Genomic DNA, 25,749 nt, shown 5'->3' with positions numbered 1-25,749 from the left:
ATAACTTCCCAGCTCTTGTATTCTATGCCTCAGCTAATAAAGGCAAGTATCCCATATGCCACCTTCCCATCTTATCTTCCTGCCCTGCTACCTTCAGGAATCTACGGGAATGCACACCAAGGTCCCTCTGATCTTCTGTACTTTCCAGGGTCCTACCATTCATAGAGTAATCCCTTGCCTTGTTAGCCCTCCCCAAGTGCATTACCTCACACTTATCCATGTTGAATTCCATTTGCCACTGCTCTGCCCACCAGACCATCTATTGATATCCTCCTGCAGCTTACGGCTATCCTCCTATTTACCACCCTACCCAATATTGGCGTCATCCACGAATATCTTGATCATACTCCCTACATTTAAACCCAAATCATTTATGTACACCACAAACAGCAAAGGCCTAGCACCGAGCCCTGTGGAACCCCACGGGAAACAGACTTTCAGTCACAGAAACATCCCTCTACCATCACCCTTTGCTTCCTACCTCTCAGCCAATTTTGGGTCCAACATGCCACTTTGCCTTGGATCCCATAGGCTCTTACTTTCTTGACCAGTCTGCCATGAGGGACCTTAATCAAAAGCCTTGCTAAAGTCCATGTAGCCCACATCGAAATGCATTACCCTGATCAACACTCCCATTTACCTCCTCAAAAAATTCAATCAAATTTGTCAAACACGACCTTCCCTCAACAAATCCACGCTGACTATCATTGATTAATCCATGCCTCTCCAAATGCAGATATATTGTCCCTCAGAATTCTTTCTAATAACTTCCCCACCACCAAGGTTAGACTGACTGGTCTGTCATTTCCAAGTCTATCCCTTCCTCTCTTTTTTTAAAATGGGACAATGTTAACAGTCCTCTGGCACCTCACCTGTGGCCAGTTCACAGGGAGATGTTAATAATCCAGATACGAAAGTATGTGTAGTACCTGTCCCAAACCCCATCACAAGGAAACATTTAGAGTTCTTAACTTAACCCCATATGGCCACAAATTACTTCTTTAAAATTCTACTTATTTTTACATTGTGACATTAAAAAAGACATTTTAAAAAACAGTTAAGGCAGTGCCAAGTTTATTCAATATGTAACCCTCCAGTCTGTGTGGGACCAAGTAATTTCTGAATGAGATGTTTCCAGATTATGGAAAGACAAGTGAGAACAGGAAAATATCATAGATACAAATATTTGCCAGAAACAAGAAAGATGATAAAGCAGTACTAAAATGGTTTTACTTATCCAAATACTGTATCTTCTATGCTCCCACTCCCAAAGTACTGTACTAAAATATGCCAATGACTGAGGTTCCACTCAAGTGTTGCTGAATAATAGATTTCTGGACTGGAGATATGACAGTGTAGCAAATGCTGCCTTTCACCTAAAATTGGGCAAATTTATCTTTGAAAAAGTTAGCTTTTATCATGCAAAATCAATACAAACGCTTTCCTGAGTTCAGTCATCAGACCCTCAAAATGATCCACACAAAAAAGGAAGCCAGCCATTCAACCCAGCTCTTTGAGCTTGCCAATTAATATTAGTCCCCCACTCTTTTCCACGTGCCACCACCCCCCACCCCCCATCAATTCCAGTAATTTTTTTCCCCACTTCAACTTTTTTTTTTCCTATAACAGCTTGGTATAACTTGCTAGACTGTTGCTATCTTAATTGCCCTCTGCAATCACATTTCTTGGTGTGGAGTCACATATAGGCCAGGCAGAAGGGCAGCAGATTTTTTTTCTTCCCTAAGAGACATGCTTTTTTGAAAAAAAAATGAATGCCTCAGTTTCAAAATTACCATGATTTATGGTAGCTTTTTAAAAATTCAGTGAACTGAATTTAAATTCCACAATTGCCACGGTGCATTTTAACTCATTTCTTTGTATTACTAGTCTATTAACATAACTACTATATACAATTCTCCTCTGATAATTACTATTGATTGGCTTCTAGCATCCCATCAGGAAACACATAATCTGAGAGTTACAATCTGGAATGTAATTACTTTTCCCACATACTACCTCTGGCTCTTCAACAATCACCTTAAATCTGCATCGTCTGGTTACCAACCCTTCTGCTATCGGAAATAGTTTCTCCTTATTTACTCTACCAACACAGTTCAGTTTTGAACACCTTGATCAATTCTCCCTTTAAGCTTCTCTGATCCCAGGAGAACAACTCGTCTCCTCCAATCTCGTCACTTGAGCGCCACAGTATCATCCTGGGGAATCTCCTCTGAACACTTCCTTCCTGAAATGTAATGTCTGAATTGAACAAGCTGAGGCCTAACCAGTTTTACAGCTTTTGTACTCTATTTTCCCCCATTTAATAAAGCCAAGGATTGCATAGGTCTCATCATATGCCCTGACCATCCGCAGAAAGGATGAGCCCCTTAAACTGAGCAGATATATGTGGCACTGATATCCTGCTCCAATCTGGCACACACATTTGGAAAGCATGTTAAAGATATCTCCATTTGTCACCAGTTTTCCCACCCCGCCACTATCTGTTCCAAATACTGGTTCTTGACCATTTGAACGGACTCATTTGGGAGCTTTTATCAAGTCAGCCAAGGCCTGTGAAGGTGTTAAGCATTAAAACAGTCTAAAAATGCTTAGCTGTTTCATTTTACAGCCATTTGTTTGAAACTGCAAATGGAAGAAATTTGCATATATGTTTCGTGGCTTGTGACTGCTTCAATGTAAAGGGAGTGATAAAAAGGCCAATTTTGACAAGCTTCAAAAAAATTAAGTCATAGATGAAGGACTCTTGCTCAGCTTTCCAAGCAGACACTATTACCTTCTATTGCTCATGGGATGTGAAGCTATGCATATGTAATTTTCCTAAGTTATCACCATTTCAAAATCAAACACCTTTACAACTGTATTTAGAAAAAATAATAGCCTTTAATTCACATCATACAAAATAATTTATTTATTTTTCCACTGACCAAGCTTTAAAAAAAAAAAACAAACATCAAGCAACTTCAAATAATGCACTTTCATAAAGATTATCTATAGGGTAGAAGCTAACAAACAGGTTCCTGGGATTGTGCAGAATGTATTCATTAATGATTACAGGAATAATCTCACCAACTTCAGTGCTGTAGTTTGTAACTTGTTTCTTAACTAGTAAGCATCCAAAAAAAACAACTGGATCTGTAAAAGTGAAGCATATGTAATAAAATGTGGACAGTTTGAATTCAATGCTCTAAGTGAATGTTCAAGTTTGTAAATATGTGCTATGATTTTCCCAACTTTGTTCAAAAGATTTAAGTACTTTTCCAAAACATCTGAAAAAGGAATGTCAGTATTAAAAGTTGGAGTGGAAAACAGTAAAATTTAAAATAAATCCCAGTTAAACAGTGTATGTATACACAATGCAGGTGTACATGGCAAAGAAATTTCTGGTCCATTACTAAGTGCTCATTGGCAGCTTCAATTTATTTCCTGTTCTTGCGTATCTTGAGACAAAATAATTGCTAAAGGTCAGCAAACTGTTTTGTTTCAAGGAGAACGTTCAAACCCACTGAGGCACCCTCACATTGCATGACCCGGATGAGGAGTCACGTGTCACCAAAACATTTGTGTTCTACACAGACGTAACTAAACGGGCCCTTTGGGTAGATGAAGGTGTGGATGCTGTCGCAGTCTCTCCAACAAATCTTCTTCAGTTGGTTCCTCTAGGTCACCTCTGTTAAAATTTTAAAAATAGAATTAGCCGAGAGATATTATTCTGTTGCAAAATAAGTTGTCTTTTGAATGCTGCAGTTTAAAAAAAAGTGATGCGTTGCTCATCATAAAAGTGTTCAAAGAAAAATGACAATGTAAAACAAGAAATAAAAATGAGAACATCCAGGGTGAAACCTCGGTCACAAAGCACAATTAGATGCACCGATAAAACCAAATTGCATGAGTCACAATACTTTACTGACAACCAGAAAAATCCATCCATTCTTAATTAGCACATTTGTTTAGATAATATCACTACCTTCAACACATCTGTGTTCTTTTGTCTGTGACATCTTTTGATTATCTGCTCCGATCACTGCTTGCTTGTCCCTACAACCACACCAACGCCCCCCCCCCACTTCTCTCTTCCACCCCCCCCCCGCCCCCCAACCTTAAACCAGCTTATATTTCACCCCTCTCCTTATATTCACTCAGTTCTGTGGAAGGGTCACGAGGACTCGAAACGTCAACTCTTTTCTTCTCTGCCGATGCTGCCAGACCTGCTGAGTTTTTCCAGGTAATTCTGTTTTTGTTGTGGAAAGAAATTTAACTTCAACTCGCAGAAAATTCCAAACGGCTCACATACCAGAGCATCAATTTCTCTAAGCACACCATCAGATAATGTGCTTTATTACAAATGCAGTTTTAAAAGATAATTATGTCTCAGGACCATGTCTTTAACTTAGGGGTCATGTGACCTGTTCAGCATTCTGCTGCCAAGCCTGGGTGGTGTGCCTGCTAAAAAAGATCCCAGGTTGTTTTACTGAGGAGGTGCAAGGTGCTCACATGGGTAAGCAGTGGCCAAAGCATGTGTGGTGGACAAACTGTTGGTCTCAAAATTCTCAGGAAGGCATTACACTTTAAACTGTCCACTTAGTTTCACGATGGAATATGAAGTTACAAAGGGATCGGGAACGAGGGAGGGAGAGCAAAAGAAAGAGAAAGAAAAAGAGAAAAAGAAAAAAAAGAGAAGAGAGAGAGAGAGAAAAAAAAAGAGAGCACGAGCTAGTGCGGAGAGAAACACCAAGCAAGAATGCAGGTGGGAGCTCACACTCAATTGGAGAGCAGATTTAAACAACACTGGACAATTCACCTAGCTTTGGATCGAGGGAGAAATCTCCAAGGTTAAAAAGCCAGTTCAGGGAGTGGGAGTTACCCAGCTAAGAAAGGAAGTTAGAGAGCCAAGAATCATTTTGATAAAAAGCAAAATACTGCGGATACTGGAAATCCGAAACAAAAATAATCACTTTGCACTGGTTCTGTGAGAATGAAGCGTCTACTTAAGGGAAAGAGTGAAGTATAATGTGGAGGGAGATTTGCGGTTGTGTTAAATGTTAAATGGGGGATCTTTTTCGGAGTTTTGAGTATTAGTTGCCTACTGAAAGTGTGTTTAGCCAATGTTGCTTTTAGTTTGTTTTACAGTAAAATGTTTTAAAACATGAAATCTTGTCATGCAATTCCAATAGGTCACTGGGAATTCAAATTTCTTTTAAAAAGTTGTCAGTCTCTATGGAAATCGTACCAACATCAAAAGTTCAAATTCTAGGAAGGACCATCCCACATCTGCACAGTCAATTTGACCAACACTATGCTGTATTGCTGGCAACTCAGCATCTTCAAAAGGGGCCAGGTGCAAAGTAGGCATTTAAAATCTCAGCCATATATTGGGGTTCAACCAAATATTCCCTGCAGATTCCCTCAGTCCCTAATAAGAACTAGGAGGAGTAGGCAATTCAGCCTCGAGCCTGCCCTGCCATTCAACACGATCATGGCTGATCTCATTTCAGCCTCAACTCCAATTTCCTGCCCTCTCCCCATAACCTTTCAACCCATTACTAATTAAAAATCTATCTCCTCAAATTTATTCAGCATCCTGGCATCCACTGCACTCTGAGGTAGTGAATTCCACAGATTTATGACCCTTTGAGAAAAGTAATTCCTCCTCATCTCTGATTTAAATCTACCACCCCTTAGTCTAAAACTATGGCCTCTCATTCTAGAATGCCCCAAAAGGGGAAACATCTGTTCCACATCTACTTTGTCTATCACCTTTAGCATCTTATAAACCTCAATTAGATCTCCTCTCATTCTTCTAAACTCTAGTGAGTAAAGGCCTAAACTGCTCAATCTCTCCTCATAAGACAAGCCCTGCATCTCTGGAATCAATCCAGTGAACCTCCTCTGAACTGCCTCCAGTGCAATTCTTCAACAAAGGGGACCAAAACTGTGCACAGTACTCCAGGTGCGGTCTCACCAATGCCTTGTACAGTTGCAACAACACTTCCCTATTTTTATACTCTATGCCTTTAGCAATAAATGCCAAAATTCCATTTGCCTTCCTTATTACTTGCTGTACCTGCATACTAGCTTTCAGCAATTCATGCACGAGGACACCCAGATCCCTCTGCACTGAAGCATTCTGAAGTTTCTCTCCATTTCAATAATAAGTCATCTTGTTATTCTTCCAGCCAAAATGGATAACCTCACACTTATCCACGTTAAACTCCATCTGTCAAATTTTGGCCCATTCACCTAACCTGTCTATATCCATTTGTAAATGTCTTATTTCTTCATTGCAACTTACTTTCCCACCCATTTTGGTGTCACCTGCAAATTTAGCTATAGTACCTTCTATCCCTGAATCCAAGTCATTAATATAGATTGTAAATAGTTGGGGCCCAAGGACTGAACCCTGTGGCACCCCACTAGTTACAGCTTGCCATCCAGAAAAAGACCCATTTATCCCGACTCTCTGCTTTCTGTTGGTTAGCCAATCCTCTAGCCAAGCTAATATATTACCCTTAACTCTGTGTGATCTTATCTCGTGTATTAATCTTTTGTGCAGCACCTTATCAAAGGCCTTCTGGAAGTCCAGATATACTACATCTACAGGATCCCCATTATCCACTTTGCTTGTCACATCTTCAAAGAACTCTAGCAAATTAGTCAAACATGATTTACTCTTCATAAAACCATAATGCATTCCTTAAATGGCCCCAACAGTCCCCCTAGCTAAAAAAAAACCTCATCACTGCCAGACGCCCTTTTCTCCATTGTCCATTTAATCAAATATTGTTGTGCTCAGCAGAATCAGACATCCAAGTTTATTCAAGCACTTAACACCCCCGTTAAAACATTTACTTCAGCTGTCTAAGAGGTGACTAATTAAACATTTTGCTTTGGTTGTTTTCGGTCCGAGACATGACTTCAGTCAGAGTCCTTTAAAATGAATGTGTCAGTACCACAAATATGGTGGTCAATATCATACGATAGACTTCCAATCTAACATAATGGCCAATGTCTCTAGCTGTTCACCTACATGAAGATCCAAGGCTTGGCCTAAATAGCCAAGTGGTTATGGTACTGGGCTTGTAATCCCAAGATCAAGAGTTCAAATCTCACAATGACAAACTATGAAAACAATGTAACTTCATCTGAATAGGAACAGATGGAAATGTGTTTGTACTCGAAAGAGTTACATGAAGATCCAATGTCATAATATGGCTACTAAGAACTAGATCAAGGAGCCCAAAATGGTTCAATATTTTCATATTAAAATAATTTGTTCACTACAGTTTGCAAAAAATCAATGAAGCCTTTTTAATATGCAAGGGCAAGGTGACAGTTTTAAAATAGTGATTAGTCCACCAAGACCAAAGTGGAAGAGTTCCAGTTTTATTTTTAACATTACTTCTAATACAAAAACAAATGGTCTCTCACATACTTGTATGGATAGATATTGTCACCACAGTGCATTATACAAGTTAGTGAATCAGCACTCACCTGAACATATCCTGCACGCTCATCTGATACTCTGACTCCTGATCAGAGAAGGATGGATGGTAGCTGCGATCCCATTTGTGAATAAAGTTCTGCAATTATTTATAATAAAAATCAAAAACACACAGTAAATTCTACACCACCAGATCAGTGCACCACATTCAGTACATAGGGATACAATGTGGGTTTGGTGCCACACTCTGCTAATTTCAGACCTCCTTGCTCATGAGTACCAGGAGAAAACAGCCATCATCGGCTACACTTCATTCTCCCAGCAACCAGCTTGTAGCTGTATTAACCAAATGCCTGGAACCATCTCAGTTTTCTGGTACTGGTGGACGCAGAGGGGATGATAGGAGAGTGGGAAAAGGACAATTAACAGTAAACAAACGACACGTGCAGACAGTGGGAGAGCACAAAAAGGGGAAGTGCAAGAGAGGGGGAGAAAAAGGAGAGCAAGACCGACTGTACGCGCAGAAAAATCTCAGGCTACAACAAAGAACGATTGTGAAGATAGTTCTTTTATTCCAAGACATGCACTCGAGGACAGAATTAGTTTTTAAATTGTAAATCTGGAGCTAAAATAAATCTGATTCAAGAGGCACTTTGTGAACAAGTAAAAAGTTTATGCAGTAAGCAGCTTTTTCGTGTTTACTCAGGAATTGCTAAAGACCCCCCCCCCCATACTTACCTCAAGAATGAAAGCCACAAAGAGGTTAACCCAAATGACAGAGGACACCAGCCACCAAGCTACAAAATAGAGTTTGGACCACCTGAAAGATCAAAAGACTCACTTTAGGAATTAAAATACGACGCCATCCATTATTAACCATGGCTTGCAAAACTAAAAGCGATTCTTAAAAGGCAACAATTTGTACAGGAACAAAGAAAACATTCACATTACAAGTTGAAACAGGAACCGGTAAATTAGGTTTCTTCACTTTATAGCAACCTGCTCTTGGCAATGAGGCGGTTGGAGGTATGTGGAATTCCACAAAAATTGATAAAGGTGGCCATTCGACTCTGCTAGCTCTCCACTGGAGAGTCTAATTTCGCTACGCTTTTCCCAGGCCCTTTAAGTATACAGCATCTTCAATCAAGCTTTTAAATACAGTTCCCTCTTAAATATCATGATGGACTTAGCTACGACAGCTGCTTGTGGTAAAAGGATTAGGCAACCCAATAACTCCTCCCTGAGCACGTGAATAGAAAATCTTCTAGTTCAGATCCCAACTATGTTATACAAATCTGAAGTTCATCTTTGGTTATTAATTCAATAAGGTTATTTTTCCTATTGAACCTCCACAATTTTAAAAAGGATAGTATCATGCAAGAAAACCAAATGACATTAGTAAATATCGTGTAGGAGGTGCAGCATTAAGCAGTTCTGGAGAGGAGTCATACTAGACTTGAAACATTAACTAGGTTTCTCTTTCCACAGAAGCTGTAAACCTGAGTATTTCCAGCATTTTACGCTGTAATGAAAACAAAGCACATAGCAGCAACAACAGCTGCCCAGAAACATAAATCAGACAAACCAACACTCATTTTATTCATGAGCTTCTCCATATGTATCATTAGTACGTTATTGCTATGTTAAAAGACTTCAGCATAACTTCTCCAAGACAACTTAATTGGAACTAAAATGTAAATTCCTTAGGTAGGGCTCGGACAGAAAAATGGACCCATACGGTGTCTCTTTCAAAGTTTTGGTTTGACCAAAAAGAGCTTAGCGGAAGTCAATTTATTTAACCGTATTGAGTAACATTGCAAAGTTTGATTGTTTGCTTTCAGTTCTCAATTTGGTCACAAGGTGGTGTTTCCTGATAATGCAACATTCAACATTGTCCAGCAAGAGAAGGGGAAAGCAAGGTCTATATCCAACAGTGTTGCTCTAGGTTGTCCAACATTCCTATCTGACAAAGGAAGCAAAATACAATCAATACCAATTAATGTACATCAGTCCCAATGGCAAAACATTTAAGTAAAAAAAAACAAAAACAGAATTACGTGGAAAAACTCAGCAGGTCTGGCAGCATCGGCGGAGAAGAAAAGAGTTGACGTTTCCAGTCCTCATGACCCTTCAACAGATAGACAGACCCTTCTGTTCTGTCGAAGGGTCATGAGGACTCGAAACATCAACTCTTTTCTTCTCCGCCGATGCTGCCAGACCTGCTGAGTTTTTCCAGGTAATTCTGTTTTTGTTTTGGATTCCCAGCATCCGCAGTTTTTTGTTTTTATGTAAGTAAAAAAAAAACATTTATCAAGCCACACAAATAATCAGCTAGCCATGTTATAATGATGGCAACATTCAGAAAAATATACACTCAACTCGTGGTAATGATACATTCTCTTTGCACCACTTCCCTTGGTTTCAAATATTGCCCTTCAAACCCAGAAATTTCTGGGTGAAGTCTGGTTAATCTGATTGCATAAATTCCATTTGAATGAAACAGAATGTTGGTGGATCCAAAAGCAACCGTTTTCTCAAATTAAATCACTGCTTCCTACCCAGGGACCATATGACACCAGGGCTTAAAGGGTTAAATCCACAGCACAGGCACCATTCCAAACATCTGGCACCAATACAAGATGGTGACTATTGCCACCACAGCTAAACCCACACAGCTACTGCCCCATCACCCTTCTCTCTATAAAAATATAAAGGTTCTGGAATGCCTCCTGCTAAACAGACCAAGTCCCACCCGCGGGACTCCCCCAACAGACAGGTTTTCACAAAGGCCACAACAGCTCCAATCAGGACCTGACACTGACCTCATTTATATTGAAGCCGGTTTCCAGAAATGCCTGAAGACAGGGGCCACCTTTGTTGACCCATCCTGTGCCTATGACACAGTGTGGTGCACAGGCATGCTGCTGAACCTCTCCAAAAGCATCTGCTGGATGAAAACCCTACAATTAATTAACTCCACGATCAGCAACTGACAGTTCCGTGTGCACCTTGAAAATCAAATGCATAGCCAACAACAGGCTCCCATAGGGATCAGTCCTTGCACCAGCTCTCAACATACACACTAGTGACCGGAACTAGAGGTCATTATTTAAAACTAAGGGGCCACCCACTTAAAACTGAGTTGAGGCGAATTTTTTTCACTCAGAGGGTCCTAAGTCTTTGGAACTCTACTTCCACCAACTTCTCAGGAAGAGAGTTTTTGAATATTTTTAAAGGCAGTGGTGGATAGGTTCTTGGTAAGCAAGGTGGTGATGGGTTATCAGGGGTAGGTGGGATGCAGATTTGAGGTTATGATCAGATCAGCCATGATCTTATTAAATGCCAAAGAAGGCTTGAGGGGCTCAATGGCCTACTCCTGCACCTGGTTTGTATGACCTCACTCCCAGTCACGGTTCTTCGCATACACTGATGATTTAGTCTGGAAAGCAAGGGCCAAAAGAACTTAAGGACATTGAGAAAATATTCACTGATGATCTATATTTTATGGAAGCCTACTTCAGAAAATGGAGACTTTGACTAAACACTTAAGACTCTTGTTTCAGCCTTTCACCTGAACAACTCAAAGCTAGGGAAGACCATCATGTTCAGATCAGTGGCTGACCACTCACCCATGACCCAATGCCAAAATAGCTTGGCATCACTGTTGACAGTACACTGACATAACAGCAACATCCCCAAAATAAAAGGAGCCAAAGTCAAGAGGAGAGTCATCTCAGATGGAGATTGATAGGGACCACCTGGCACAGCAGAGCCAACACACCATGCACGGCTTCACCCAACAGCAGAGTATTATTGCTCAACCTGGCTCAGGAGCCACCACACAAACATGGTAGTTGTCCACCTCTGGGATGCCATGAGGATTATTTCTGGGAAGTTGAAACCAACACAGCTTGAGTGGCTTCTGGTGCTAGCACATATTGAAGCTCCCAATGTCCTCTGGGAAATATCGTCCTCAAAATAACACCATTAACTCACAGCTAACCAAGTACGCCCACTGTTAGAGGCCCTCAGGAAAAAAAAAAACTCATCTGAAATCCTGTAGCCTCTACTGGAACCATACTCCGTTGAGAAAGACCACCTATGAAAAAGGATACACCATCCGTGGCTAACTAGAGATTAGGGATAATATCAAACTGAAGGAAAAGAAGATTGGACAGATTTCAGAAACCAGCAAAGAATGACCAAAAAAAGAGGGAGAAGTTATAGTATAGAAGAAAGCCTTCTAGAAATATAAAAATAAATAGCAAGCATTCCTACAAATATTTAAAAGGGAAATGCATAACTAAGTGAGCATTGGTCCCTTTGAAGGTGGGGCCAGAGAATTAATAACAGGAAAGAAAGAAATGGCAGAAGTATGGAACAGATAGTGTGTCTGCCTTCACTATAGAAGACACAAATAACATCCAAGAAATAATCATTCAAGAGGTGAAATGGAGAGAGGAACTTAATTACAACCGCCAAGGAGAGGGTGCTGAAAAAATTATTAGAACTAAAAGCTGACAAGTACCCAGGAGCTAAGCTTTCAATCTGGGGTCTTAAAGGAAGTGGCTGCAAAGATAGCGGATGTATTGGTTGTGATTTTCCAAAATTCCCAAGTTTCCAGATCCCATTAGATTGGAAAAAAAAAACTAAATGTGACACCTCCAATCAAGAAAGGAGGGGGTCAAAGCAGGAAACTATGGGCCAGTTAGCCTAACATCTGTCATGGGGAAAATGCTAAACTACTAAGGAGATAATAGTTAGAGAATCACAATGCAATCAGACAAAGTCAACATGGTTTTGTGAAAGGAAAATAGTGTTTGAGTAATTTATTAGCGCTCTTACTTGAAGGATATACTAGCCATATAGAGAGAGTGCAGCAAAAGTTCACCAGGCTGATTCCTGGGATGGCAGGATTGTCGTATGAGCAGAGATTAGGCCAACTAGGCCTGTATTCACTGGAGTTTAGAAGAATGAGATGGGATCTCATTGAAACGTACAAAATTCTGACAGGGATGGACAGACTGGATGCATGGGCGATGTTTCCTCTGGCTGGGAGGGATGTCTAGAAAAGGGGTCACAATCTCATGATACGGGGTAGGCCGTGAGATGAGGAGAAACTTCTTCACTCAGAGGGTGGTGGACCTGTGGGATTCTCTACCACAGAAGGCTGTGGAGGCCAAGTCACTGAATATATTTTAGGAGGAAACAGATATTTTTCTAGACTCTAAAGGCATCAAGGGATATGGGGAGAGAGCAGGAGTATGGCGTTGAGATAGAGGATCAGCCATGACTATATTGAACGGTGGAGCAGGCTCAAAAGGGCCAAATGAACTACTCCTGCTCCTATTTTCTATGTTTCTATATTTCTTTGGGAAAGTAACAAGCAAGGTGGGTAAAAGGAGAACCTGTAGATGTGGTTGGCGTGTTTGGGCTTCCAAAAGGCATTCGATAAAGTTGCCACTTCAAAAGGTCACTACACACAAGATAAGAGCACATGGTGTAAGGAGGTGACATATTATCATGGATAGAGGATTAATTAGCTAACAGGAAGCAGAGTCGGATTAAATAAGTCATTTTTAGGTTGGCAAGCTGTAAAAGGAGTGCCACAGATGAGATGGTGTCTCATCTATTTACAATCCACATCAATGACTTAGATGAAGGGACCAAATGTATGGTAGCCAAAATTTGCTGATGGCAAACATAGGTAAGAAAGTAAATTAAGAGGATATGAAGAGTCTACAAAAGGATTTAGATAGTTTTAGCAAGTGGGGAAAAATTTGGCAAATGGGGTATAATGCGGGAGAATGTGAGCTTATCCACTTTGGCAGAAAGAATTTAAAAAGCAGTGTATTATTTAAATGGAGAGACATACAGAGCGATCTGGTTGTCCTGGGTGCAATCACAAAATGTTAGCATGCAAATGCAAAAAAAGTGATTTGGAAGGCAAATGGGATGGTGTTAATTGCAAAGTGAATTGAGTATAAAAGAAGGGAAATTTTATTGCAGCTGTACAGGGCCTTAATGGGGCCACATCTAGAGTACTGTGTACAGATTTTGTCTCCTTACTCTCTTTAAGAAAGGACATAAAAGAATCAATTCAGAGATGGTTCACTTGGCTGATTCCTGGGATAAAAGGGTTATCTTATGAGGAAAGGTTGAACAAGCTGGGCCTGTATTCATTGGGGTTTAGAAGAATGAGAAGTGATCTTATTGAAACACAAGATCCTGAGGGAATTTGACAGGGTGGATGTTGAGAGGATGCTTCCCTTTGTGGGGGAGTCTAGAATGAAAGGACAGTTTAAAAATTAGGGGTCTCCCATTTAAGATGGAGATTTAAAAAGAGAATCTTTGAGGGTTGTTAGTCTGTGGAATTCCCTTCCCCAGAGAGCAGCAGATGCCAGGTTATTGAATTTTTTCAAGGTTGAGTGAGATAGATTTTTGACTGACAAGGGAGTCAAAAGTTATTGTGGAGATTACACCACAGGTCAGGCATGATTTGACTGAATGGCGGAACAGGCTCGAGGGGCTGAATGGCCTACTCCTCCTCCTAGTTCTTGTGTCATAGACAACGATGACAGCCCCATCTCTCATTGGCGCACCTTCTTGTTGGCTGCAATCCTCACCACATGCAACCTGGCAACTGACCCGAGTGGTGAAGTCCCAGGTTTCAACCTTCCATAGAAAATCTGGGTAACACTCAACCACTGGGAGGGGCTGGGGGAAGATGTGGTCACTGGCTTCTCAAGTGGAACATGAGGAACAGCTCAACTTGTAAGGGTGGCCATCCAAGTCAGACCATCACCCACATACTGAACTTCTGCCTGGAGAGAGTCATTTCTGGTGGCATCATAACCATTCACATTGCATCAGCTGAAGCTGTCGGATGGATTGCTAACCTCAACAATGAACTATAAATGCTTCCTTAGCCATAAATAAAAAGGGTTAAGTCAGAACGACAGAATGCATAAAGATAGCTTCTATTTCCTGAACTCTCCGAGAGGTTAAGGGGTCACTTGATAAGAGGGTGCAGTTAAAAAAAAGAGTTTAATGAGCAGTTAACAGAAACCATTTCTTGTTGTGGGGGAAAATCAAAAAAGGATGATCTTAAAGTCAGAGCCAGGTCATTTAAGAAAAAAAAAAGGGAAACATTTTCAAAAAAGCTGCAGAAATCTGGAACATCCCCCCCCCCCCCCCCCCAACTAAAGGCAGAGACAATTTTGAGCTTTCAAAGAACAAAACTGGTCATTTTGTAGGCAATAGGGGATTATGGAGCAAAATGGGCAAATTGAGTCTGGACTAGGTAAAACAGCTTCCCAACGTGCTCCAAAACTTGCATTCATGTAGCACAGTGCTGATCTCTTCAAGCGTTACACAGGCAGAAAAATAATAAAAATCAGAAACAGACATAGGGTAGAGAAACTAGTGGAGTTAACAAAAGGGAACTAATTTCCTCAAGGCCGATTGCAACTCAGTACAAACAAAGATTTAAGATGAGGTAGCACTCCAAAAACAGTTAATACTCCAATAGACAGAGCTATTGATAAAAACTCTTCTCCAACACAACTAATTAAACAGTTAAACCTCTACTCACGGGCTTACATATCTTGAAAAGGCGTCCAGGAAAACCTGCCAGTTGTTTACCACCATTAGATCCCAAAGAGTGACCAAAGCAGCCTATCACAAAAAAAAACCTTTTAAGATATTATAATCAGCCTCCCAAGTATTCATATTGTACAAGATGTGCACGTTTCAAAAAAGACTTTACTTCATTATTCCCATTTGAATGCTGTAACAAATTAGGGCCTTTAATAAACTGGTATTTTCCACATATTATAGAGCTCTTATGAGATTACCTAACACAGCATTGATTGCTTTTCTAAAGAAAGGAGGAATTTCTAAACAGTTCCTGGGAGCATCAGGATCACTTGGTTCAGGTTTCCATGTCGACATTCCTAAATTGGTAGAATGGCTTATGTACCCCCTTATAGATGCAAGTGATTAGAAATGGCCAGGGGAAATGACCCCCAGCAAAATAAACTAAAAAGCTGACCTTGAGCAGGGTGACCACCCTCATATCTAGGTTACCTGCCCTGTGTCCATTGGTCAGAAAGGTTTCAATAGGTGATTGACACTCGATCAGCTACTAGCCCCCAGAAAAAAGGTAGATTAACAGTGCTCAGGGGCAGGGGGCAATGCTCATAAGGCAATTGCCTTCTTCAGATGGAAGATGGACCAGAGGAGGATGAGGAAAAGGAATACTGAGGGAGGAATTCTCTAACACTTTCAACTTCCAACTATCACAAGCTACTGAGATCAACAGACTGTGGCAGTCATCCATTCATCCTCTGGGTAAACTGCTCTCAACTGTTATGGATCATATACTTTGTCTCGTACCGTATCTAAACAGTCAGTTCTTAATAAACTCTTAAAGTTACTGAATAGTTGACTGCCTATCTTAGGTATCTGTGGCCCCCAGATTCAAAGTCTTACAATGTCTCAAGGCTGCCATTTAAATTGCATTGTAAAAGCATTGTTGCATGTATTTCTGGATCAATTTCTAGCATAGAATTCAACAACTTACAGCAAAGTCATTAAAGTTGTTGGGCCAATAACCCAGCTGTTCATAGGTACCACACTGAAGTGTTTTATTCTCTAGTGAAATGCTTGCATTCAGACTGTAAAAGCAAAAGCACACATACTATCATCTTCAAATTTTAAATGCACAGTATAACTCATCACAATATTGTGCATCACTACTATGTGCCACGCAGGAGGATAAGGAAACAAAAGCATCGCAAAAACAAGTAGGGAAGTGGGCAGGGAGAAAACAATTTTAGCAACAGTCTGTTTTAAAATAAGCCATGCAGATGTTACAATTAACTTCTTGTAGGTCACAAGGACCTGCAAGCAAACACAAATTAAGACTCCATTTGGTTTCTCAAGTGTGATAAAACTGATGTCTGATTTTTTTTAAATTATCAAAAAATCTAATTGTAGCCCATATTCTTCCTCGCTGAAACATGAAATTTAAGTGTTCAGCTACAATAGTTTTCACAGCTCCAAGATTCAACCACGTCTAGAGCGAGTAAGCTTACTAAATGGCCCAAAGGTAGCAGAGCTATACAAGCCAGGAAAATCTCAGGCGTATTTCCTAGGTCTGTGTTAAGTTGACCAAGTCAACAGCATCACAATTAGCCTTAACATTCTAGATCGCTGAATGAAAATTAGAAGCAGTTCCCATTCCTGATCAATATTCTATGACATCAGCCACAAGTACATTTGGATGACTGGTGGATGAAGCTAGGCCAGTCAAGTTAGGCACACTTTTAATGGGTACTTGTGGAAGCTTAGAAGAAAGTCAGTGCCATATGGTGCAATGGTTTCAAGAAAGATGGATTGGAGGAAGGGAAGAAAAATGGTGCATTTTTATTTGTACTATAAAACTCCAGCAGTTTAAAAATAACCACAAGAAAATGGTCGTATTTGCACAAAGAGTGAAACCTGCCTTGCATTTGTTGAGTCCTGGGGAGCTGGAATTTTGTCTTTAAACAATACTACGCCAACGATTGCAAAAACATAGTATGCCACCTATAATGGGGGGGATGGGGGGGGGAAAACAAAATAGTACAGTGTCAGTAGAATAAGCATTAAACCAAATCAGGCTAGTATAGTCATTTTCCAAATTACAATTTTTCCAATAACAAAAGTTAATTCTAGTTATATTCTCTTGGTTACATTGGAGTTATTTATCTCAACAACAGTCGTATAAACTTCCAGTCCTACATGACTCACTCCAAAATGGAGGGTGGAACAATTTCAGAATTTTCTTTTGGGGTTGTGGAAATAGAGAAGTTATCATTTACTGGACAATACAATCGCCTTTAAATCAAGTGCAGTGGGAATGGGATGGAGTTCTTTGAATATTCGTGTCATCCAGTTAGAAGCTCATTAACCTAGCGGGATCCTGGAGTTAGGCTTGAACCCACAACCTGCTGCCTCAAAAACTACCTACTGAACCAAGCTGACTGGAGGCAAAAAAAAACTTAAGCTGTTGGAAATCAAACAAAAATGAATGTGTGGAAGTATTCAACAGGTCAAACAGCATTTAGGAACATAGGAATAGGCCATTCAGCCCATTGAGCCTGCTCCACCATTCCACACGATCATGGCTGATCATCTACTTCAATGCCTTTCCCTATCACTGACAGATCTCTAAATACCAATCTCTGCCTTAAACACAATGACTGAGCTTCTCTTCCCTCTGGGATAGAGAATTCCAAAGATTCACAGCCCTCAGGGTGAAGAAATTTCTCATCTGGGTCCAGTTGAGAATACACAATTTAGCCTCTTGGGTCTGGGTAAGTGTATTAATGCCATCAATTAGAAACAGGCACAAACTCAGAGATGAATCAAAAGTGAAGTGGTCAGTCAAGAAATGTACAAAGTATTATTAAAAAACAAAAAGAACATTACGGATGAATATCAGTTTAAAAAAGGAGCCAAAAAAAAAAGGAATTTTGAAGCCTGCAAGAGGCGCAGAGACAATTCTTTTACCTCTATTCCATGGTAACCCTGAAAGAAGTCAAATCTGGTACCAGCAATTGTCTTGCATCTCCATAACAAACTGATTCATGCCACAAGCATGCATCTAGGCTTGATCAGGATTAAACCTCAAAAGAAGAGTCTCAAAGTGAAAACCATACTCCATAATCTGACTTCTAGTTAGTGCCTTTTCTAGTTTGATTTTTTAACCAGACACTGGGCTAAACAAGTGAATGGCAACTTTTTTTTTAAAAAAGAGAAATGTCTTCCACTTACCACAAGGATTCCAGCAAAAGCTCGCAAATTCTTAATTAGATCAAATAGGCCACTAGCAACTAAAGCCATCAACTGAAAAATACAAACAGAAAATACATGAAATATAGTACATATTGTGCAATACTGACTATTGTTAGAAATACAAAGTCTACAATATTTCAGGAACCAATCTTATTCAAATTATTTTCCTGCAAATTCTTTAAGTTGCAGAGCTACTAATTTACAATACACGAAAACAGCAGCTTACCAGCGACCAAGTTTTCTAATTGAATATAGGCTACAATTCTGCCTCCCACCCCCACCCCATATAGCATGTGTATTTAACACAAATGCATCCAAAGGAGATTTTATCCAGGCACCAGGAAGCATCCAGGCACCAACACATGTTAACCAACCTTGTGAACATTACCACCTATGGCAGTAAGCAATGCTGGGCCCTATATGTAATCAATTGGAGACACCATGTCACGAGAATTTATTCAGAGCAATATAATCTCCTTCAGCAAGGGGAGACAGAAGCTGTTCCATGGAGGGAGAGAGCATGTTTATGATCATGATCACCTAAAGCCATGTGAGCTGCAATGTCTCTGGGAACTGAGGCAAGCTCAAAAAGGTCAGGTGATTTCCCCCCTCCTCCAGATCATGATGAGGCCACTTGCTCCAATCTTATTAGTTTGCAAAGCTGATTAATGTTCCAGAATTAGAAAATCAAGTCTCTGTTTATAATTCACAAGAGTCACTCAAAAATATTTTGATCCAAATCACCTTAATGTTAGGAATTATCCGAAGGAATCGGAAAACAACGAGAATATTTGCCAGCCGAACGGTTTCCCAAACGGAGAGTAATCCATGTAATTCTGGATTCCTGTGGGGAAGGTCAAATATGATGAAAGAATTTCAAAATAGATTGAATTTACTTCTGACAAACTTTGCTGTTGGTTTTGGCTTGCAGTTTTTGACAGACACGTGTGTTTAGCACATTTACCCAATGACTCCTATAATAATCCTGTGATGCAGCAACTAAAGTTTCCTTGGAAAATGATAATCCAAAAGTGCCATCTCATCCAAGGAACTTTTTGCTGTAGCCGGGTTTTCATCCGGAGGCAAGACCAAAATGGTCTGAATGGGCAACAGGCAGAATGTTAACAATTGCTGCCGCCCTGCTCTCCAAATCCTTCCAATCTCAAAACAGAACCCAGTTCAAAAGTGAGAGATTTTGCTTTTCTGCTGTCTCAAGAACACACAGGTGATAAATCAGTTAAAATAATGAACAAAAATGTGACCAATGATCCCTATCCATCTTGCAATAGGGAAAGTGCCAATACAAAGATTGCCATGGAAGTGTTGCATCAAAACATCAAGAATATTCAACCCCTAACACCAATCAGTCTAAGATAGATTTAGGCCACTTGTTCCTCAGTGATCACCTGAGCGAACAAATTAAGGAACATTAAAAACAGGCTCCAGACTTCACATTTCAATAATCCTAGCAGTAAACCTGCTCTACTGGTACCAATCTATGTCACCCAAGTTGCTAAATTAGTTTTTTTGGCAACACGTGATTTTCTTTCAGCATTCTAGAAGACTACTAAGCTCTATGTTCTTATTTCTATGTAGATGATGGCTAAAAAATATTTATCAATGATGATACATTCAGGAGGTGAAATTTAGTAACTTTTTTTTAAAAAAGCAACATTTTTAAAACTTAAAGACAAACTATTTTTAAGAAGGTAAACATAATAAACATTCTACAATTCAAATTCAAAATATTATACTCAGCTGCTTCATAAACATCGCTAATACAATTAGAACAGGAAGGTATTACTATTAAAATGGAAGAAGTGATTTTTCATATGACAGCTAATAAGAAAGAAGATCCTTAATCTCCTGGAGAAGATATTCAGATTTGACAAGTGCAATAAAACCATCAATCACTCCGTTTTTAGAAGAGGTGCTCAGTCTGTTACAGGCACCTAATGCCCAAGAAATTCTGAAAGCAGAGATTGTAAGTTATATACATTTCTAAAACACTGTTGCTTGATTTTATTTATTCAGAAAGGATATTATGAATTTATAACTAGGTGAAAGGACCAGGATCAAAAACATACCATCCTGGGTGAGGCAGGCCATACTGTATAAGTGATGATAGTTGCAGAATCTGAAAAAAAAACATTTCATCAGTTTCTTCAATACAACATTAAGGAATTATACTTCCAGTTTGGCTAGTCACATCTGGCCCTTTTTGTGAGATTCTGAATAGCAAACTTAGTAGCACAACTTCAAAGAGCTAGTTTAGTTCTTTAATCCATCTAGAGAAAGCGCATTTTTGGGATGAGGAAGACTTGAGAGATCAGTGACCAACCAAATTAATCCAGCATCAAGTATTGCAAAGTAGTATTCAAGTAAATCAGCAATGTCTAACATTGCAAGTGATCCATCACTGTATCATTAGTAGATACAGTATTTCTTGGCCTTCATGATGTTCAGTAAACTGTTACAACAATTTAATTTACTTTTCTCCTTGGGAAAAAATTCAGCAAAACATCTTGACCAAAGCAGTGCTCAAAATATATACTCAATCTTAGTGAAAGGTCAAGTTTCCCTATCAACTTAATCTGTCAAACTTGTTTCTCGTCATTCATTTGAGACTTATACCCATTGACAGCCAGACAAGGGACAGAACAAATGAATACATTTCGAGTACGAAAATCAGTAAGCTTACCAGTAATATTAGAGTTAGAAGTCCATCAAATAAGTTGCTTTTATATGAAAAATAGCCTTTAATGCCTAAAGCAAAGATTTTCAATGCCATTTCCAATAGGTAGTATAAGACAAAGAAACCATTTACAACCTGCAAAACCAAACAAAGATTTTAAAAAATGTTCCCCATCAACATGGTCATTAAACAAATGAAAACAAGAACTACTAGTTTCCCAAAAGATAGCAGATGCCTTTTAAAATTAAAAGCTCTTCAAAAGCAAAAGCTAGACTTACCCCAGAAAAGAACCCATCACGTTTAGAAATGGGCGTCTCTGCATCATGTACCAAAGCAACCTATTTTTTAAAAAATCAAGTTAACTACATTAACATGAAACTCTTGCATTACCCATACATACACCATCTTTCAGTATAAATTCCTGAACCCACATTTTATACACAAGGCTCATCAACTTTTGTGCGTACGTTTGGTTAGTAGTAAGGGTCAATCCAAATACTTTCCTAATGTTGACATATGCTGTCTGCTCTTCTTCCTCATCACACAAAACATTTAAGGGTTGGGGGTTGGGGAAAACAGAGGTGAGTTGGGGCCAGAGATGCTAGTTTGTTTAGCTTGATCCCACTTTTGGATTGAATTTGTTTTAAATGTATTTTTTTTAAAAAACACTTATTTATGACAGAACCCCCAGGTTGAGAACACGTGATACAAGACTTGTACTGTAAATCACAGCCATCACCCAGTGAAGGCAATGCAGCATTAGTGGCAGGAGGCAAAAGTACAGCGTGACAAACTTACATACAGTTTCCATTATAAGTGCAAGCACATGATTTTCTAACATAAATGCAAGATTAAGAACTAAATGCATGACGAACACAGGGACTTAATTACCTTTGCATGCCTTTTTCAAATAACTCCCACCAATGCCCTCTTATCTGCTTTAGTTGGTCTTTATTGAATTTAAAAAAAACATTCATAAGATGTGGACTTGCCCAAGCCAGTATTTATTGCCCATCCCTCGATGCCTTTGAGGTGGTAGTGGTGAGCTGCCTTCTTGAACCACTGCAGTCCATGTGGTGTGGGTACACCCACAGTGCTGTTAGGAAGGGAGTTCCAGGGTTTTGACCCAGCAACAGTGTAGAAATAGCAATATATTTCCAAGTCAGGGTGGTGAGTGACTTGGAGGGGAACTTCCCAGTGGTGGTGTTCCCATCTATGTGTTGCTCTTATCCTTCCAAACCTACAACCACTGCCAGTTAGAAGGTGCTGTCTAAGGAGCCTTGGTGTTCCTGCAGTGCATCTTGTCAATGGTACACACTGCAGCTACTGTGCATTGGTGGTAGACTGAGTGAATGTTTGTGGATGTGGTGCCAATTTAGTAGGCTGCTTTGTCCTGGATAGTGTCAAACTTCTTGAGTGTTCTGGCAGCTGCACTCATCCAGCCAAGTGGGGAGTATTCCATCACACTCCTGACTTGTGCCTTGTAGATGGTGGACAGGATTTAGGGAGTTAGGAGGCGAGTTACTTGTTGCAGGGTTCCGAGCCTCTGACCTGCTCTTGTAGCCGCAGTATTCATATAGCTAGTCCAGTTCAGTTTCTGGTCAATGTCAGCTCCCAGGATATTGATAGTGGGGGATTCAGCAATGGTAATCCCATTGAGCATCAAGGGGCAATGGTTGGATTCTCCTTTGTTGGAGATGGTCATTGCCTGGCACAAATGTTACTTCTCGGCCCAAGTCTGGATACTGTCCAGGTCTTGGTGCATTCGGACATGGACTGTTTCAGTATGAGTCGCCGTAAATGGTGCTGAACATTGTGCGATTATGAGTGAACTTCCCCACTTCTGACCTTACGATGGAAGCAAGGTCATTGATGAAATAGCTAGAGATGGTTGGGCCAAGAACACTAGCCTGAGGAATTCCTGAAGTGATGTCCTGGAGCTGAGATGATTGACCTCAACAACTACAACCATCTTCCTTTGTGCTAGAACTAAAACAAAAATACCTGGAAAAACTCAGCAGGTCTGGCAGCATCTGTGGAGAGGAACAAGACCTTTGTGCTAGGTCTGACTCCAACCAGCAGACAGTTTTCCCCCCCAATTCCCAACGATTCCAGATTTGTTACGGCTCTGCAATGACATACTCAGTCAAATGCGGCCTTGATGTCAAGGGCAGTCACTCTCATTCCACCTTGGTCGCTCAGCTCTTTCGCCCATGTTTGAACCAAGGCTATAATGGAGGTCAGGAGCTGAGTGGCCCTGGTGGAACCCAAACTGGGAATCAATGAGGTTATTACTAAGTAAGTGCCACTGCATAGTACTGACCCCTTCCATTACTTTACCAATGATCGAGAGTAGACTCTTGGGGTAGTAATTGGCCTGGTTGGACTTGTCCTGCTTTTTGTGTATAGGACATACCTGGGCAATTTTTCACATTGCTGGGCAGATGCCAGTGTTGTAGCTATACTGGAACAGCTTGGCTCAGGGCACAGCAAGTTCTGGAGCACAGGTCTTCAGTTTTATTACTGGAATATTGTCAGGGCCCATAGCCTTTGCACCATCCAGTGCTTTCAGCCATTTCTTGATATCACATGGAGTGAATTGATTTGGCTGAAGGCTGGCATCTATGATGCTGGGGACCTCCAGAGGAAGCCAAGATGGATCATCCACTTGGCATTCTGGCTGAAGATTGCAGCAAGTGCTTCAGCCTTATCTTTTGCACTGATGTGCTGGGCTCCCCCATCATTGAGGATGGGGATATTTGTGAAGCCTCCACCTCCAGTGGAGTTGTTTAATTGTCCACCACCATTCACGAGTGGATGTGGCAGGACTGCAGAGCCTAAATCTGACCCGTTGGTTGTGAGGTTGCTTAGCTCTGTCTATCACTTGCTGCTTGTGCTGTTTGGCATGCTAGTCCTGTGTTATAGCTTCACCAGATTGATACTGGTGCTGCTCCTGGCATGCGCTCTTGCACTCTTCATCGAACCAGGACTGATCCCCTGGCTTGGTGGTAGTGGTAGGGTGGGGAATATGCCTGGCCATGAGTTTACAGATTGTTTTCAAGTACAATTCTGATGCTGCTGATGGCCCACTGCGCCTCATGGATGCCCAGTCTCATGTTGCTATACTGTTCAAAATCTATCCGATTTAGCGTGGTGGTGGTGCCAAACAACACGATGAAGGGTATCCTCAGTGTAAAGGCGAGACTTGGTCTCCACAACAACTGTGCAGTGGTCACTCATACCAATTCTGTCATGGACAGATACGTCTGCAGCAGGCAGGCTGGAGAGGATGAGGTCAAGTACATTTTGCCCTACTTTTGGTTCCTCCACCACCTGCCGCAGACCCAGTCTAACAGTTGTGTCCTTTAGGACCCCACCAGCTCGGTCACTAATGGTGCTACCGAGCCACTCTTAGTGATGGACAATGAAGTCCCCCACCCAAAGTACATTCTGTGCCCTTGCCAGCCTCAGTGCTTCCTCCAAGTGGTGCTCAACATGGAGGAGCACTAATTCATCAGCTGAGGTAGAGCAGTACATGGTAATCAGCAGGAGGTTTCCTTGCCCGTGTTTGACCTGATGCCATGAGACTTCATGGGGTCCGGAGTCAATGTTGAGGGCTCCAAGGGCAACTCCCTCCTGACTGTATACCACTGTGCCGTCAGCTCTGCTGGGTCTGTGCTATTGGTGGGACAGGGCATACCCAGGGATGGTGATGGTGGTGTCTGGGACATTATCTGTAAGATATGATTCCGTGAGGATGACTATGTCAGGCTGTTGCTTGACTAGTCTGTGAGACAGCTCTCCCAATTTTAGCACTAGCCCCCAGATGTTAGTAAGGAGGACTCTGCAGGGTTGACAGGGCCGAGATTGCCATTGTCGTTTCTGGTGCCAGGGTTGATACCGGGTGGTTCGTCCGGTTTCATTCCTTTGAGAATTTGTAACTGAGTGACTTGCTAGGCCATTTCAGAGGGAATCTAAGAGTCAACCAATTTGCTGTGGGTCTGGAGTCATATGCAGGCCAGACCAGGTAAGGACAACAGATTTCCTTCCCTAAAGGAAATTAGTGAACCGGATGGGGTTTTACAATAAAACGACAGTAGCTTCATGGTGATTAGACTTATAAATTCCAGATTTTTTTTTAAAAATTGAATTCAAATTCCACCATCTGCCGTGGTGGGATTCAAACCCAGGTCCCCAGAGTATTAAAGCAAAAATAAAAATACCTGGAAAAACTCAGCAGGTCTGGTAGCATCTGCAGAGAGGAACACAGTTAACGTTTTGAGTCCATATGACTCTTCAACAGAACTAAGGAAAAATAGAAGAGAGGTGAAATATAAGCTGGTTTAAAGGGGTGTGGGACAGGTAGAGCTGGATAGAGAGCCAGTGATAGGTGGAGATAGCCAAAAGATGTCATAGACAAAAGGACAAAGAGGTGTTGAAGGTGGTGATATTATCTAAGGAATGTGCTAATTAAGGGTAGAAAGCAGGACAAGCAAGGTACGGATAGCCCTAGTGGGGGTGGGGTGAATCAATTGAAATAGGCTAAAAGGTAGAGGTAAAACAATGGATGGAAATACATTTAAAGATAATGGAAATAAGTGGGAAAACAAAAATCTATATAAATTATTCGGAAAAAAACGGGGTGGGGGAAGAGATCGGAAAGGGGGTGGGGATGGAGGAGAGAGTTCATGATCTAAAGTTCTTGAATTCAATATTCAGACCGGCAAGCTGTAAAGTGCCTAGTCGGAAGATG

At 40.8% G+C, this 25,749-nt stretch overlaps 1 protein-coding gene across 5 annotated transcripts in view; it reads right to left on the bottom strand.

Moving 5' to 3' along the window:
- Positions 1–2,881: 2,881 nt before the first annotated feature.
- The window catches only part of tpcn2 (two pore segment channel 2), a 56,250-nt gene continuing 33,382 nt past the window's right edge, over positions 2,882–25,749 (bottom strand). For 3 of the 5 annotated variants that reach the window (XM_041198427.1, XM_041198426.1, XM_041198428.1), the window contains 11 exons: positions 21,275–21,334; positions 21,003–21,131; positions 20,389–20,438; positions 19,046–19,145; positions 18,281–18,352; positions 16,968–17,050; positions 16,044–16,137; positions 15,054–15,136; positions 8,198–8,279; positions 7,510–7,598; positions 2,882–3,688 (listed from right to left, as the gene is read on the bottom strand). In XM_041198427.1, coding sequence (XP_041054361.1) covers positions 3,601–3,688; positions 7,510–7,598; positions 8,198–8,279; positions 15,054–15,136; positions 16,044–16,137; positions 16,968–17,050; positions 18,281–18,352; positions 19,046–19,145; positions 20,389–20,438; positions 21,003–21,131; positions 21,275–21,334 — 930 coding nt within the window. In that variant the 3' untranslated portion in view covers positions 2,882–3,600. Of the gene's footprint in view, positions 3,689–7,509; positions 7,599–8,197; positions 8,280–15,053; positions 15,137–16,043; positions 16,138–16,967; positions 17,051–18,280; positions 18,353–19,045; positions 19,146–20,388; positions 20,439–21,002; positions 21,132–21,274; positions 21,335–25,749 lie in introns of those variants that run through there. The other 2 variants (XR_005944299.1, XR_005944300.1) reach the window with 2 other exon arrangements.

Source organism: Carcharodon carcharias, chromosome 10 (genome assembly GCF_017639515.1).
Source record: "Carcharodon carcharias isolate sCarCar2 chromosome 10, sCarCar2.pri, whole genome shotgun sequence".
NCBI classification, from domain to species: Eukaryota; Metazoa; Chordata; class Chondrichthyes; order Lamniformes; family Lamnidae; genus Carcharodon; species Carcharodon carcharias.
Note: the sequence above shows the minus strand (reverse complement) of the source record. Positions and strands in the feature narration are given on the sequence as shown.